The sequence below is a fragment of the Podarcis erhardii genome, assembly GCF_964252035.2.
Source record: "Podarcis erhardii genome assembly, chromosome: 6".
Lineage (NCBI taxonomy): Eukaryota > Metazoa > Chordata > Lepidosauria > Squamata > Lacertidae > Podarcis > Podarcis erhardii.
In genome coordinates this window covers 97,015,140-97,031,956 of record NC_138510.1, presented here as the reverse complement: position 1 = coordinate 97,031,956, position 16,817 = coordinate 97,015,140, and the positions used below count along the sequence as shown (strand labels likewise).

At 46.6% G+C, this 16,817-nt stretch overlaps 1 protein-coding gene across 3 annotated transcripts in view; it reads right to left on the bottom strand.

Annotated features, from left to right (window-relative positions):
• The window catches only part of TNR (tenascin R), a 381,470-nt gene that overhangs the window by 49,540 nt on the left and 315,113 nt on the right, over window positions 1-16,817 (bottom strand). For all 3 annotated transcript variants that reach the window (XM_081865105.1, XM_081865107.1, XM_081865106.1), the window contains 3 exons: window positions 8,548-9,024; window positions 3,323-3,586; window positions 1,366-1,481 (listed from right to left, as the gene is read on the bottom strand). In XM_081865105.1, the coding sequence (XP_081721231.1) occupies window positions 1,366-1,481; window positions 3,323-3,586; window positions 8,548-9,024 (857 nt within the window). The remainder of the gene's footprint in view (window positions 1-1,365; window positions 1,482-3,322; window positions 3,587-8,547; window positions 9,025-16,817) is intronic.

Genomic DNA, 16,817 nt, shown 5'->3' with positions numbered 1-16,817 from the left:
TCCTGTTTTTCGGTCCCAGCTCCTGCCCACCTAGCAGTTTGAAAGCACCCCTAAGTGCAAGTAGATAAATAGGTACCGCTTTATAGCGGGAAGGTAAACGGCGTTTCTGTGTGCTGCGCTGGTGCTGGCTCGCCAGAGCAGCTTTGTCACGCTGGCCACGTGACCTGGAAGTGTCTGCGGACAGCGCTGGCTCCCGGCCTCTTAAGTGAGATGAGTGCACAACCCTAGAGTCGGACACGACTGGCCCGTACGGGCAGGGGTACCTTTACCTTTACCTTTAACAAACAAAACAAGGCTTGCCACAATGCATTATACAGGCACAGAAATTATGCATTTCTAAGGATCCTTTTCAATAAACACACCCTTTAGGGTCCTGTTCATGTGTTACTCATGTGTAGGGTCCTGCCTTGTGGATGGAGGAACAGGAATGCTCTTTCCTGCAGCAACCCAGCATTGCACTCTCCTACTTGCAGTGAAATTCCAGCAGGTGAACACACAGGCTCAGGTACCCTGGTGAGTTCCTGCTAGGAACTTCCTGGGGTGCCCAAACTCTGCAGAAAGCAGGACTGAATTCCCCAGGTATATCAGCTGATGTGGTTGAACAATAACCCCATCCCGCATCCCCATGGGCCAACTTAGACAGGTGTGCAGGACAATCCACATGCCAAGCACTTGGCATCATTAGGACACCAGATGATTGACAGGTGGGGGACCCACTCACTTGACAAAAGGTGGCCTGTGGGGGTGGGGGAGATTAGATCTGGCCTATCGGGCCAAAAAGATTCCCCTCTCCTGGGATGTAACATGTTTGCCTTAAAAACTGATCACTCCCCCTATTCAACTATCATGGAAGAAATGTAATGGCATCAAACAGTCCTAACTATTGAGATCTACATACCCTTCCTTTAGAAATGTATTATGAGTGGGGAAGCAGAGTAATTCAGGCACTCACTATTTGTGCTAGTAATGCAGCCTCCACATTGGCCCTCACAGTATTAGACCCTTAGAGATGGAGATGACCAATGTAATTTGCCCCTGGCAGGAAAGGAGAACCAGGAACCCACCAAAGCTCCACCATATATGAAGCCAATGGCATCTGGACCACATTGTGCCACAAACAGATGGCAGCCAGCTTTTAACACTGCTGTGTCCTCCTGCTGCTTGCTGTCCTCTGGTGGATCTGAAGGGACACTGACATCAACCAATTCAGCCTCCCTCCTGTGCCCTTTTGCTCCCTCCCCACAAAAAAACCTCTCTGATAATCAAGTAACCCAGCTGAAACACGATAGTCTGACTCTCCTGGGCTCCAGTTGGATGGTGAGAATATGCTCTTGGAAGAAGGACCACTCTAAATGTCACATTTACCTTGGGGATAAAGCTGATCTCCCAGCCATCAAACAAGAAGGAGAAAGGTTCCCACTGCATCTCGACGGTGGTCTCTGTGATTGTTTTGAACTGCAGCCCTTGTGGAGTGGAGAGCTCTGGAACATAGCGGTGAAGAAAAAGTGGGGGGGAGAGATTGTATTAGCTGCACCGTAACCCAGTTTTAATTGTCAACATGTAACCCAAATCTCTACTTTCCATGATCAAAACCATGATGAGTGGTAAAATCAGCTACGATGGAAGTGTGGTTCAGTGGTAGAGCATGTGAATTGCAGGCAGAAGGTCTAGGTCTGAAAAGGATCTAGGAGTCTTGGTTGACCACAAACTTGACATGAGCCAACAGTGTGACGTGGCAGCTAAAAAAGCCAATGCAATTCTGGGCTGCATCAATAGGAGTATAGCATCTAGATCAAGGGAAGTAATAGTGCCACTGTATTCTGCTCTGGTCAGACCTCACCTGGAGTACTGTGTCCAGTTCTGGGCACCACAGTTCAAGAAGGACACTGACAAACTGGAACGGGTCCAGAGGAGGGCAACCAAAATGGTCAAAGGCCTGGAAACGATGCCTTATGAGGAACGGCTAAGGGAGCTGGGCATGTTTAGCCTGGAGAAGAGGAGGTTAAGGGGTGATATGATAGCCATGCTCAAATATATAAAAGGATGTCACATAGAGGAGGGAGAAAGGTTGTTTTCTGCTGCTCCAGAGAAGCGGACACGGAGCAATGGTTCCAAACTACAAGAAAGAAGATTCCCCCTAAACATTAGGAAGAACTTCCTGACAGTAAGAGCTGTTCGACAGTGGAATTTGCTGCCAAGCAGTGTGGTGGAGTCTCCTTCTTTGGAGGTCTTTAAGCAGAGGCTTGACAACCATATGTCAGGAGTGCTCTGATGGTGTTTCCTGCTTGGCAGGGGGTTGGACTCGATGGCCCTTGTGGTCTCTTCCAACTCTATGATTCTATGATTCTATGAATTCCTAGCATTCCAGGTAGGCCTGAGGAATATGAAATGGAAGAATATTGAGAGCCCCTAACAGGACCATGGGGTTTCTTCCAGCTCTCATCAGGCTCTGATCTAATCAACTTTTAAAATTCCTTTCTCAGTACACCTAACAGCCTAAACAAACTGTAATGTAATGAAGATTAAAATTATTTTGCCAATCCTACTAAAATGAGTGTCTGCTCTTAGAGATGACATTTAAGGATGAATGCAGCATCAGGATGAGCACACAAAAACTTGAGAGGTACAAACTTTGACTGGTGCTGTATGGTATAAATATGCATGCTTGAACCTACAGCTTGTACCTCTCAGCTCCTCTTTCTGAGGATGTCAACTGTCTAGCAATAAGCTCTTCTTTGTTGGAACAATGCAGCTCACTACCTTCCTGGAATCTCTGCTAGGCTGTGTATACTTGAGTGATTTCACAAAACTTGTCCACCGTACACAGACTTTACTTCTGAACCCAGATCCGTGGGGTGAAGAGAACGAAGGGGGAACACCCCATGCAAAAAAGTAAAACTCTAAGAGGAATTTTTTGCTGATTGTAAGTTTTGTTTTCCTTTCCTTTTTCTTTTTACGTTCCTAGATAGGTTGATCCTGAGTGGAGTCTTCCAAAATCATACTATCTGAACCACAAGAACCTATTATTTATCTTTGAAGCCCACTGAGCAAAACTGCATAGAGTGACTCTGCACATGTTGCTGGACTACAGTTCCTATGACCCCTGACCATACTAGCTGGGGCAGATAGGAGTTGTGAGTCCAAGAACATCTGGAGAGCCACAGGTTCCCCTTCCTCACTCAAGAATGCTCTTAGAATTGCTCTTCTCTCTTCTAAATCAATCAGGAGAACATCTCCCTCCATGAAGAGGCGGCAACATTTAGGCAGTTCCTTCTCCATTTTAAATGGCATGTTCGGTGCCAAAAAACCATGCAATACTTACGGGTGGCCACCTTGACCCCAGCCGGGGCGCTGAGCACATCACTGATGACGGCATAGATGGTGACGTTGTATGTCAAGCCTGGCTCCAGCTCCTTGATGGTGACACTGCTCCAGTCCCCAGGCACCCGCTGCTGGAGCTGCAGACCCCCAGGTATTGCTGGCTGGTAGGAGATCACATATTCAGTCACGGCCATTGGCCCATCCCATTCCAGGTCGATGGACCTGTCGCCAACCGCAGCCACTCGCAGGTTCTCAGGTGGAGCAACTGGAGGAAGAGCCAATATATTGACCGTAAGAGGTAAGGTGACCCACAAATCTCTGCAAGGATCTATGTGTCCTTGAAATGTGCTCCCCACTCAGCCTGTGAACTAAGGCAGTTATCTGAAACACATTTACAAAGTGCCTATGGAATTCAATGCAAATGATTTCCAAGTAAAGTATAAGTTCGGGTTGCATGGACCATTTCATGCATCATGATGTAACAAACTGATATCTCCTCAACCAGCAGCTACAACCACACCTTCCTCTCCAGCAAATATGTTAAGTTGTGGGCGAACATAGCAGACGACACAGCGATTTCTCCAGAGCAGCTCTTTACTTGCAAGCTGGACAGAACTGAACAGCAAACAGCTCAGCCGGCCTGCTTTTATAGGCAGCCGGCTGTCAACATTGTAGCAACAACAACCCAGGGTTTCCCGCCTAAAATAACTGACGTGGACCTGAGTGAAAACTATCTACAGTATCCCCCTGCTGGCCCAGGGTGAAACTTCACTACATAACACCATGTACCCCCCCCCTCCCAAAAAAAAAAAGAACAGGTATGGGAGACTACCAGTTTGAAGCAAATAACTGAGGTGGCAGGAGTTGCTTTACCCTTCCTCTTCCTGCTGTTTCTTCTCTGAAAATGACCCCCCAGCTGCCTTTCTCCTCATAGGGAAAAGATCTGGGAAGGAATTTGGTGGGCTAAGCAGCTAGGAGGGAGAGTATTGCACAGCCTCTCCTCTTCTTGTTCTTCAGTTCAACTGAGGTGGTTCTTTTCAGTTAATCAACCCTCCCCCCAGTAACTGAACTGAATCATGGACTGGGTGCACCAGCCGGTGCCCTGCGCACAATCCCTCATCCTGAAGCAGGAGTGAGGGTTGCATGTTCATAGTTTCAACACTTAAGGTGCATTTATGTAAATCAGCTGTTTGATAGTGAGGAGACAAAGGCTGCAATCCTAACTCTATGGAGCCCATTGGACTAAATAGGATTTGCTTAGGAGTAGACATGGTTAGGATTGCAAAAATAGATATAAATCCAAAACATTATCCTAAATAGCTGATCAACATAAATATAGCTTCCAACTGTCCTGTTTTAACCAGATTGTGATTTTTAGCATCAATCCAACAGGTAATTATAGCTCTGTAATACCTAACTAGGGATGCGTCCTCTCGTCCTGTGCCTAGAATGGAGGGGTCCGAGTGGTTTTCCGTTTGCCCTGCTACTTTCCCCTGAAAACCCACTCTTCCCTGCTGAATCGGTGCAAACATCAGCCCACAGAAACCCCCACTGGCGTTTGCTCTGATTCAACGGTACAGAGTGGGTTTCCCCAGGGGAAAGCGGCAGGAGAAGTGGAAGTGTGGATGAAACCTGCGTGAAGGTTTAGAAGACTGCAATGTTCTTCCATACACAGAGTTGGTGCCTTCCCCACTTTACAAACAGGGAACAGCACCATCATGACAAGAGGCCAGTCCTTAAGCATGCCAGAGTCTAAACTGAGGGAGAGTCAGAAAGCAATGTCTGTGCATTAAATGTCAGTGTTTTGGAACTAGATTAGACGGCTTTTTCTGGTGTGGCAGAAGGTGTGCAAAATCCAGAAATCTCCTGGTATTTGTGTTGTTACTTTGCACTGTACCCTTTAACTCAACCTCCTTGTTATTAGTACCACCTGGAGTTGGCTTTATATGGTTTTCAAAAAATATTGTTAGTAGCAGTGACTACATTATTACATGAGCACTGTTCCACAGGATTTGATATTTTCATTTACATACATTCATTCGAAATAAGATGGGGTATGTACTCTTTTTCATTACTGTTTGTATTACAGTTTATAATTTTTGGAAAGTGATATGTGCATGCAGGTCATCATCTGTAAAATTTTATTTCCAGTTTATGAAGCAATTCTATATTCTCCCACCACGCTGATGAAGAATTCTACGAAACAGTAGTCAATATCTGGAATCACTGTTCAGTTTTAGACATCATATTTGCTGAATACACAGAGCTTCATAGCTTGTCTTTCATCTTACAAAGCCTGGTACCTCGCTTTATTTTAAGATTTTCAGAGACTTTGAGTCTAAAGATTTCATTTTGTACTTGTTATGGTTTGAAGGAATTCTATGAAGATTGTCTATTGCGTATGTATATGGTCATCGTGTTGCCCAGACGTTGCTGACATTCTCTTTGCAACACAGGGTTTTGTTTGGTTACAAAATCCAGAAATGACACAGGCCACGTATGCACCATGCATTCAAAGTACATTTCAAGCACACAATGCCTCCCAGAGAAGCCTGAGAACTGTAGAACTTTCTTTTTCTTTTTTTCTTTTTTTGAGAACTTTCTTTTACAGACTACACTTTGGGGGCAGGGGGAGGCGTGTGCTTTGAACGTGTGGTGTATATGCAACCCCCACGGCTGCCCAGAAAGGTTTGCAATCTTAAACAGGACATCTCAAAGAGAAGTTGAAGGCAGCGTTGCTAAAAGGGGGCAGAGGGGAGTAGAGAAGGCTCATGTACTAGCGAAAAGCGCAGGAAAAAGGTCAAACTATGATGTGGCCTTTCTGAAGCTTTGAATGAAAATAATGGATTTAAGGGGGCAATGCAAAAATACGTGCGCTCTCTCTTCCACCAGAAAACCTTGGGCACAACAAGGATTAGCTCTAATAAGCAGAGGGCATTTGGGATTTAAAGATTCTGCATGTGCAGCCTGCTGTAAATAATAAGGCAGGAGAAAGCGCCTTTCTTGATTCTACCTCACGTGTGCAGGAGAGCAAATATCAAAATGTCAGTGTCAACATTGGAACACCACGGCTTTTTTAATTAGCAAGAGCAAATTACTCCTTTCACATTAGCTGCTAAACCCTTGGCCATGCCACTGTGTTTGCTGATGGCATTACTTCCTATATTCTTTTTACCCTTTGTGGAGGAGGGATCAGCTCAGTGTTACTCGTTCACCACAAATGATCCACAAGAACTGTGGACTTCAACGTGGACTCAGAAAGGACAGAGTGTGCAATCTCATGACATTAACCTGGCACGATGCTCCATTGAACAAACGGGATTTACTTCTTGAGGGTGTGACCTCACACAATGCTAATAGTTTGACCACCATGAGAACATGCTGCTGGACAAGATGAGCCTCTGCTGTGATCCTGTTCTTGATCTCACATTCTTGTTTCATTTCTTTGAAAAGCTCCATCGGGAATTAAGTTTTAATGCTGGACCAGTGTGGACCATACCTTTGGGCCAATCTAGTGCGCCACCTGGTGCTTGCTTGCTCTCCCTGATCATGCTGTTTATGGGCAGGAGGCAAGGCGGGTCTGGTGCCAGCCTATGTCTCTATCTGACTTTGGACATGCCACCTCCGTCCAGATGTGTACAGTACATCTAGTGGGGAGGGAAGAGAAGCAGCCTTTGTTCTACTCCATGTGATGGAATTTATCAGCCCAAAGAGTTTGCAAAAAGGGTGGGCAATAGTAGTTAGAAGAGTCCTGGAAAATGAGCTGTTGGAGATTGAAAGGGTGTTTGATTCTGGCCACCGCCTTCATTTTTCTGCATTCCCTCAGGGGTGGAGAATTTATTTAGCAGAGACATCAAACCGCTTTGGGTTAGGAGACAGCACTGTGCTGCTGAGCACCCCTCATCAGATTCAAGCTTGTTGTTTTAAGTGAGAAATGCCGAGCGGTGCTTTTATCTTGTTGCTCAAATAGCCTCCTTGAGTGGACACAAGTGGAAAAATGCTTTCGATAGCAGCCCTGATGCTCCTCTAGATACATACTTTTAAAACAGTAAAGACAAGGGCACATTGTTACTTGACTAAAGAATGGCAAGAATTCCCAAGCAGGCACAGGATGTGGTCTTGGTCAAGGTAGGTCAGGGTGCAACTCAGTAAACTGTCTTCTGTAGAATTCTCAAGATAGCATTCTAAGGTGTGCAAATGGGTCTTTCAGATGCCAACAGTTAAATAGATCACAGTTTGGAATCTTACTTCTTGATCCTCCCTGGAGTTGCCTTTGGCAAAATAGGAAAATGGCATCCCAGCTGATACCAGTCATGGAGCTTTTGACGACTTCCCTTCCAGTATCTGTTTCTGAGGTCAGGGCTCCTGAGCAAATTATTTGAACAGCCCCATACACCAGTGTTGTCCAGTGGAGGCTGGTGTACATTGGGTGGAAGGTCGGCCAGCCAACAGGAGGTGGAGCCAGAGTCAATAAACCAAACATAGGTGGAGACTACTATTTCTGGTTTTGTCCCCATTCTGCTGCCTGCTGAATTCTAGAAAGGCAACACTGAGACCGAGGAAGAAGAGGAGGTGCCTGGCAGTGCCTCCCTTACTGCAAGGAGGTGGGCATGTGGGGGCTGGTTCAGGGCAGACTGAGCATGGTAGGACAGTGCCCTATAAAGCCCAATAGATGAGCCTTCACTGCTGTTGTCTCAAGATTTCAGTCTTGAGTTCTCGTGGCAACACCTGACTTCATACCCCAAAGATCGCTGCTGAAGCCCCTCTGCCACAAGAAGCCTCTTCCCTTTCTGCCATACCAACTGTGCTCAACAGCCTTCCCTGCTCTCTCATAGCAGCCATCCCTTTCTCATCATAGCATGTGGGGAAACTCACTACGGTGACATCTCCCTTTTTAAACAAAGTCAAGGCGATTTAATAGAATGTCAGCTTTTCACAATGGATCTGGTTGTACCTGTGAAATAGTTACAATAGCTTCGACATTATTATGTAAATATATGATAATGCATCGGATGGGTGATGGAAGGGAAGCCAGGACGCTAGCATGCCTACAGCTGCATAGCAGCAACATTTTAAAAAACAAAAGAAAAGAAAAGAAGGAATCTGCAAAACCTATAAAAAAGAGAAATATGTGCACTGATTGAGCAGGAACAATTACTAGGAAACATGGGCTGTGCCTCGCACAGAGGGCATCACACAGCCTGCCTGGCTGACATGCCATCCTACCTGCTGAGCAGTCTCTCCCCTGGTAGCCTTCCTCGCAAGAGCACAGGCCCTCCTGGCAGAATCCGCGCCCGCTGCAGGCGTTGAGGCATCTCAGCTGCCCGCAGTCTTCCCCCACGTAGCCCTCCTGGCAGATGCAAGTCCCGTTGGCACATCTCCCCTTTCCTGAGCAGTCCTCAGGGCACCTGAGCTCACTGCAGTCTTCCCCAGCAAAGCCCTCTTCGCAGATGCATTCTCCATCCACACAGAGCCCCCGGGAGCTGCAGTCGGTGGGGCAGCGGGCCTCTGAGCAATCCTCTCCGCTATAGTCACTGTCGCAGATGCACTGCCCATCAACGCACACGCCCCGGCTTGAGCAGCCCATGGGGCAGAGGGGCTCGGAGCAGTTCTTCCCAGCCCAGCCTTCATTGCAGACACAACCACAGGATTCCAGGCTGAAATTGCCATGGCCGCTGCAGTGGGGGATGTAATCTAGCTGCCCTGGAAGGGTGGAGAAAAGCACTGCCATTAATAATAGTACTTAGCACACTTTGTGTGCTTTATCTTAGGCAGGCGTAGTCTGCAGCACAAATATGAGACCTGGACTGGCAGTACTGCATGCGAAGAGGATCTAGGGGGTCTTAGACCACAAGCTTAACCCAACTCAACAGTGTGATGCAGCAGCAAAAATGCTAATGCTATTCTAGGCTACACCAACAGAAGTATAGGGAAGCAACACTACCGCTCTATTGTGCCTTGCTCAGACCACACCTGGAGCCAAGTCAGATGAGGAACGGTTGAGGGAGCTGGGTGTGGTTTAACCTGAAAAAGAGGAGACTAAGAAGAGATATGATAGTTGTCTTCAAATCAGCGGCGTAGCGTGGGTTATCAGCACCCGGGGCAAGGCAAGTAATTTGCGCCCCCCAACCCGGGGCAAGGCAAATAATTTGCGCCCCCTAACCCGGGGCAAGGCAAGTACAGTAATTTACTCTCCCAAGCAGCAGCAGCAGCGAGGCTTCTCTCCTTAATTGATTCCCCCTCCACACCGCGTCGTTTCCTGGCTGCTCCCCCCCCTTCCCCTCTCTCTCCTCCTCGCTCTGCTTGCCTTGCCCTGCCCTGCCTGAGGGCACCCTGAGGAGACTCCGCTCTCCTTTTTGACCAGGCGAGGTGGGAAAAAGGGGGGAAAGTCTCTTCCCGCCCCCTCGCCAGACTCCCTGCTCCGCTCGGCTCACTACCCAGGCGGCCAGTGGAAAGAGAGACGCAATTACCTCTCCCTCCGCTTCGCCAAGCTGTCAAAGCCCGGCAGCAGCGGCAACGGCAGCAGCAGGCGCAGCCAGACCCCCGCGAGCCAGCCAGCCCGCCCGCCCGCCCGGCTTCCTCTCCTTTTTTTGCCAGCGGCAGAAGGCTTTGCTCTCCCCCTTCTGCGACCTCCTCGCCAAGCCGAGCGAGCGCGGGCTCCCTAACCAGTGGATTTTAGTAGGGGCAGAGAGCTGCTAGTGCGAGTGCGCCCCTGCCCAAGTTGCGCCCGGTGCGGCCGGCACCCCTGGCACCCCCCACGCTACGCCACTGCTTCAAATATCTTAAGGGCTCTCACATGGACGATGGGAAATGCAGTTCCTCAGAATGCCCAAGTCCTTAGAATGCACATCAGGTGTTCTGGAGATCTGTTGTACTGGAGATGCTTTCATGAGCATGCTCCATTGTGTTCTATGAGGTAATGTTTGTCGCCTGCTCCTATCCTGGCACCTTAAATGCTGCAGCAGCCAGTGCTATTTTTCTAGAAAAAGAGGTGCCGGAATTCACCATGAATGCCTCCCTTGTTCTCTTATAATGGCAATGGTGCCCACCTGAGAAGTGCCAGAACTGATTTCCCATGATTTCTGGCTGAAAAGAAGCCCTGGCAACAGCAATATTCTAGGCCTCAAGGATCTTGGGAAATATTTTAACAGGGGCATCTAGTTGCCGCCAGGAGTGTGATGGACATCCAAATATTGAAATTGGAATGGGTTATAACCATTTCTCCCCTGAATAATAACTATGCTAAAGGCAACTCACAACAATGAATATTATTTAGACTGATTCTTTTGTGGTGCACATTTTTTCTACCTTTTCAAAGGGGTGAGGGTTTAAAAATTTATCTAATAAATAGAACAATGTTCCCAGGGTTGGGGGCAGGGCTCAGAATTGCAATCCTTATCCCATCTTGGGAAACTAAGGAACCTCTGCCAGCTAAGGATAACCAATGTAAACAGTTTTGCCCCTGTCTGTGGGGCCCTGCTTAAAGATGGCTAAAACAAACCCCTGTGTTGTGGGAGCTGAAAGGTGTAATGAAAAACATCCCTGCTGTGCCTTTTTGGATCAACCCTAAATACAGAAGAGATGCAATCAATAGAAAAATGAATTATAGGTAAGACACACAGAATGAATTTATGTTGGAGAAAAGAGGAAAAAACAGTATTTTTGCAGAATGTGACATGCACATGTCAAATATAGTTTAGAATAAGAGGAAAGGTAGGTTTGTTGACCATATTCAAAATGATTCAATATGGGTTCGTAAACATCCCAACATTTCACAGGTGAAAAGAGGGGCACTCTTGTGTTCTTGTCCCAGCCTTGTTCTCACTGCAAAGGAACACAGCTGGAGACTCTGTACTGTTAAATATTTCTGAAGGCTCTTACCTTTCTGAGATGCCTGCTTAAAGTGAAATAGCTTGCTCTGCATTCGTTTCTCAGTCTGAATGTATGCACTGGGCCATCTCTTTTAATACTTTTTTCCGAAAGATTTTTTAGTAGAATCTCTAATTTCACAATGGAAATTTTGGTTATGTTACGATCAGGTTGTTTAAATTTGTGCATTTGGCAACATTTAATACCTGGATATGTGTGTGTAAAAGGTAAGTTAGTACACAGAGCACACCAATAATTTCATCATCATCATCATCATCATCATCATCATCATCATCATTTTAAAAGGGCATCACCAGCCTTCGGAAAAAATAGGATTGGTGATATATTGGGGGGGGGGGTCAAGGGCTGTCACACGTCTGCAGGTAAAGGTGGAACAAATGCCAAAATCCAATTCAGGTTTGACCCCTGGGTCTCCACTGCCGCTTCTCCCTTGGCCTTCTACCCCACTGAAAATGCCATGAAGAACTGTTCCCTGTGGCTTTTGGTGAGCACCATAGGTGTCTCTAAATGAAGGAAAGGAATGGCTACCCCCTTCTCATCTTTATTTATAAGCCTAAGACCAAACAGGGCAGGAGGCTGACTTTCGAAATGGATGGAGGATGTTTCCACATGGCAGGTTGTTTTAGTCTCAGTGCCGCTCACACATCCAGTTTTTTCCACAGCATCCATACAATGTCATCCTCATCAAAATGCCACCCCATATTCTCCCCACCCCACATTTTAATCTGGATTTACTGTTTCTGTAGGTACTTTACTACTTATTGGATTTTCCACAGAAACTGTAAATCCGGATGAAATGAGAAATTATTATACAAGGGGGTGGCATTTTGATGAGAATGATGTGTGCGTGTTGGGCAAAACTTGCATATATAAGCAGCGCCAAGTTCCCAATAAGCCGCCTAGAGGGAAAACAGGGATGAGAAGTTTATGGCATGAGCCTCACACACAACCCCCATCTCCAAGTTATTACTGTTACTGTTACATCAGTTTCTTCTTTCTCTGCCTCAACTTTCACTCTTAAGATTCCTTGTTTCAATTAGCCATCATCTCCTAGGTCTTGAAAGCTCACAGGTCCTTATTGGACTGGGTTGTGTGTGTGTGTGTGTGTGTGTGTGTGTGTGTGTGTGTGCCTGGGTTAATTGTTTTTAATACTATGATACTTGTTCCAGACCAGGGACCATGAATGCCTGGCATGTGTATAAAAGCCACTACCTTATTTTTGTGCGCCCCATTTCACACAGATAGTACCAGGGCTGCTCAAATTCAGAATTAAGGGAATTAGTGGGAGATCAACAAAATGTTGCAGCGTATCCCTGTCCTGTAAGAGGAGCCTTGCAGTGCTGCTCAGGCATCATCTCAGGAGGAGGGGATTTCAGAAGAGGCCTCTACCATGCTATGTAGAGCTAGAGGGTTCAGATTTTGGGTGCAATCCTATACAGGTCTTCTGAGATGTAAATCCAATTGAGCTAAATGAGGCTTACTCCTGGGAAGATGTGTATAGGATTGCAGATTATGTCTCTCTCTCTCTCTCTCTCTCTCTCTCTTCTCTCTCCCCCCCCCCCACCACAGGCAGAAGTGAACATAGCAAAGGCACCTCAAAATTCCATTTCCAGGCAATGGAATCATAGGATCATAGAACTGTAGAGTTGCAAGGGACCCTGAGGCAGAGGCGGAACTAGCTGCTCTGGCACCTGGAATGGCGCACACGCTGCACACCTGGGGGTGGAGCTAGTCACCCGTGGGGGCGGAGCTAGCTGCCCGGGGCGACGGGGCTAGCTGCTCACAGCGAGCTTCCCAGGGGGCGCTGCGGCGATGTCACCCCCCTCAGGCATGACACCCGGGGCAGACCGCACCTAGCGTACCCCCTTCCTCCGCCAGTGCCCTGAAGACCACCTGGTCCAAACTCTCTGCAATGCAGGAATATGCTGCAGTACCACGTGGGGAGTTTAGTTTTTTAAGATTTCCCTATCTTTATTTTTTTATTGTTTTTAATAATTTGTTATTAAAGTTTTAAAGATTAAATAACAATCAAAATAAAGAGAGAAAAAAACAATACACCATCAAAAAACAGAAAAAAGAAAAAAAGGATAAAGAACAAGTCAAACCTATACATCACTTACTTACATTCACTTATTTCCTTGACCTCCTCACATCTCCCATTTTTGTATTCTAATTCAATTTGTTATTTCAGCAAATCCTTCCAACCTTATTTTTATCTTAATAATTTGTCTTAATATACTATAATTTTACATTCTCTCTTTCACCAATTCATTTTTACTTAATCCTTTATGTCATTTCTACTAAAACCACATAATTTTCTTTTCCCAACATCTTTCTAACAATCCTTAATTTTGCAATATTTTTGAAGATAAACTTTAATTTTTTTCCAATCTTCTTCCACCAACTCTTCTCCTTGGTCCCGGATTCTGCCAAGATTTCCCTATCTTTATAGGCTCAACCACCCCCAACAGTCTGTAAGTCCTAGAAGCATGCAGATCCTTACGAGACTACTGTATTTGAGATTAAAAATAAATGAATAAACAGTAATTTAAAGGGGTTGGCATTCGACTATGTTTTACACAGAGCAGAGCCATTTAAATTAATGTACGGTAGCTAACTTAGTCATGCATATTACAGTGGGTCTACTCGGAGTAAATCTTAGTTGAATATCATGCTTGGATACAACTGTGTACCTAGGGAGTCCCCTGATAATGTAGAAAAACCTCTGCCTTTTTGTGTCTGGCCTCATCTCCCCTCAAAAACAGTAGGCACTCAGTGAGCTAAGCTCGCTATTAGAGGCAATGATGATGATAATGATAATGGATAGCCCCTTTTGACAATGCTTCTAAAAGCCCTTTCAAGCTGTTTGCCTCAAGGGTTTTTATACCTAAGAGTGTTTGAAAATCCTGTGGGAAATTGGGCCTGCTTTCTCCTGAGGTAGCCACTGCTGCTTGAACCAGGATGAAACTGAAGCCCAAGCCTGCCTGACGATATTAATCATAGAATCATAGAATCATAGAGTTGGAAGAGACCACAAGGGCCATCGAGTCCAACCCCCTGCCAAGCAGGAAACACCATCAGAGCACTCCTGACATATGGTTGTCAAGCCTCTGCTTAAAGACCTCCAAAGAAGGAGACTCCACCACACTCCTTGGCAGCAAATTCCACTGTCAAACAGCTCTTACTGTCAGGAAGTTCTTCCTAATGTTTAGGTGGAATCTTCTTTCTTGTAGTTTGGATCCATTGCTCCGTGTCCGCTTCTCTGGAGCAGCAGAAAACAACCTTTCTCCCTCCTCTATGTGACATCCTTTTATATATTTGGACATAGCTATCATATCACCATGTTCAAATATATAAAAGGATTACACTTTATTTACACTTATTTTCATAAAGGTGCATAGCAATCAAAATTCAAAGTCTTTACAGCATCCTTTTAGGACACAGGAAGATCTATGCACACTTTAAAAAATAAAAGTTGACAGCTGTTCTGGAAGCCCCTTTGGGTGCGACTGGGAAAGTGGTGCCGCCAGAGGAGAGGCTCTTCCTTCTCCTCCTTTCTCTGTGCTTCCTTGTTTTTAAAGATTTATACCCTACCCCATAGGGAGCTTCCAGGGCAGCTTATGAAGCATCTCAAATTACAATAAAAGCAAATTAAAACAAAATATTAAAGCAACACAAGTCAAAAGAGTGGCATAAAAGCAGCCAGTAGACATAAAACAAAAACAAAGCAGCATAAAAGCAAACAGCAGAGGATTAAAAAGGCCCGATAAAAATTAAAAAGCTATTTGCTCTGTGGGAGAAGACCAGTGGTACTTGTGCGTTTTATCCTGGGAGGGCAGTGGTGGGTGAGCTGTGCCATTCAGATAGGCAGAGACGGCAGAGAGGCTTCCGGGTCGTGTGGCCAGCATGACTAAGCCGCTTCTGGCGAACCAGAGCAGCGCCCAAAAACACTGTTTACCTTCCTGCCGGAGTGGTACCTATTTATCTACTTGCACTTTGATGTGCTTTCAAACTGCTAGGTTGGCAGGAGCAGGGACCGAGGAACAGGAGCTCACCCTGCTGCGGGGATTCGAACCAATGACCTTCTGATCAGCAAGTCCTAGGCTCAGTGCTTTAGACCACAGTGCCACCCGTGTCCCTCTCTCCCAAACATACCTTTCCCAAATTGATCCACTCCCCTCTGATGCAGTCACTTTGAACTAAAAATAAAGCAGAAGGGATCTCCTCATGCAATCTGATCTCCTTTGACTTCCCTTAACATTTCAGGTGCAATGTTTTTCTTCTTCACTGGCTTCAAACAGAGCCCGGATCTTGCAAGAAGTTTCTTATCTACTTATTATTTATTTCATAACATCTGTACACCACTTGGTTGTAACCCCCCCCAAAAAAAAAACCCCTCAAAGTGGTTTGCAAAAGGAGAAAACAAGAAAATCAAGAACAATTACAACCCTACTTTAAAACATATAAAAGTTAAAATACTAAAGCAGATTAAAATGACCTTAGATCATCTGGGTAGACTTGTCTAAACAATGATGTTTTCAGCAGGTGCTGATAATGCTACAGTGAAGGCATCTGCTGGATTTCAATAGGTGGGAAGTGGGAGGGCACCACGGTTACCCCACCCCCACCCACCAAGGAGGGAGGAAGAGGGCATGACCTGGGGGTGGAAGCAGAGGAGAGGCTGCGGCAGCATTGCTGCCCCTCTCCTAGGCTGGGTTCCGGTGTGCAAGTGCCCCCCCCCGTGCCGTTTCCTGAGGCTGGGATCCGACAGCCTGATGCCAGCATTGCAAAGCTGTGCAGGGCTGCCACGGTGTGTGTGTGTGAGGGCACCCTTCCAACTGATTTGAAGCAGCTGCTTTGACAGCTAGGACTGGGCTAGGCTAGGCTAGTGTAGCCATAGCTGCCTCCCTCCATGCTCACCCCTGCCTGGGCATGCCCCAATGTGCATATGCCCCAGGCAGTGGTAGCAGATGCTACACCACTGTGTAGTCATGCCAATTCCACCGATCGGAGCAGTTAAGTGGGCCCATGTGGGATAAGGCGATCTCGCAAGTCAACTGGTCCCAAGTGGTTAAGGGCTTCCTATGCTAATAGGAACACCTTGAACCTGGCCTGGTAGCAAATCAGTGCGGACCTCTGAGCACATGTGTTAAATGTTGACAAAGCCTCACTCCTGTTGGCAATTGGGCTGCTCCGCACGAACTGCAGATCAAGTGTGAGGGAAGTCACACATTGAGTAATCCAGTCTGGAAGCAAACAGCGCATGAACTAATGTGCTTTTCCAGTCCAGGAATGGCTGTAGCTGTTGAACTAGCTGCAGTTGGCAAAAGGCACCAGAGGCAGATTTAGGGCAGTGAGAGCGGTGCAGACAGCCAAGAAGAGTGCCCAGTAAGCACTTGCCTGGCTTTGAGGAGGAGGCATGAGGGCTCTAGGACCCTGCCAGAGCCTGGCACCTCCTTCCCCAAGGGAGACGTGAGGGCTGCAGGGAGTGAGGGCTGCAGGGAGGGCGTCAAATGGCCTTGCACAGGGGAGCATATTACCAAGCTCCACCCCTGAAGGCACTTCTAGCCACTCAAGTGACAGAGTTGGATCCAAAGCACCCCCAA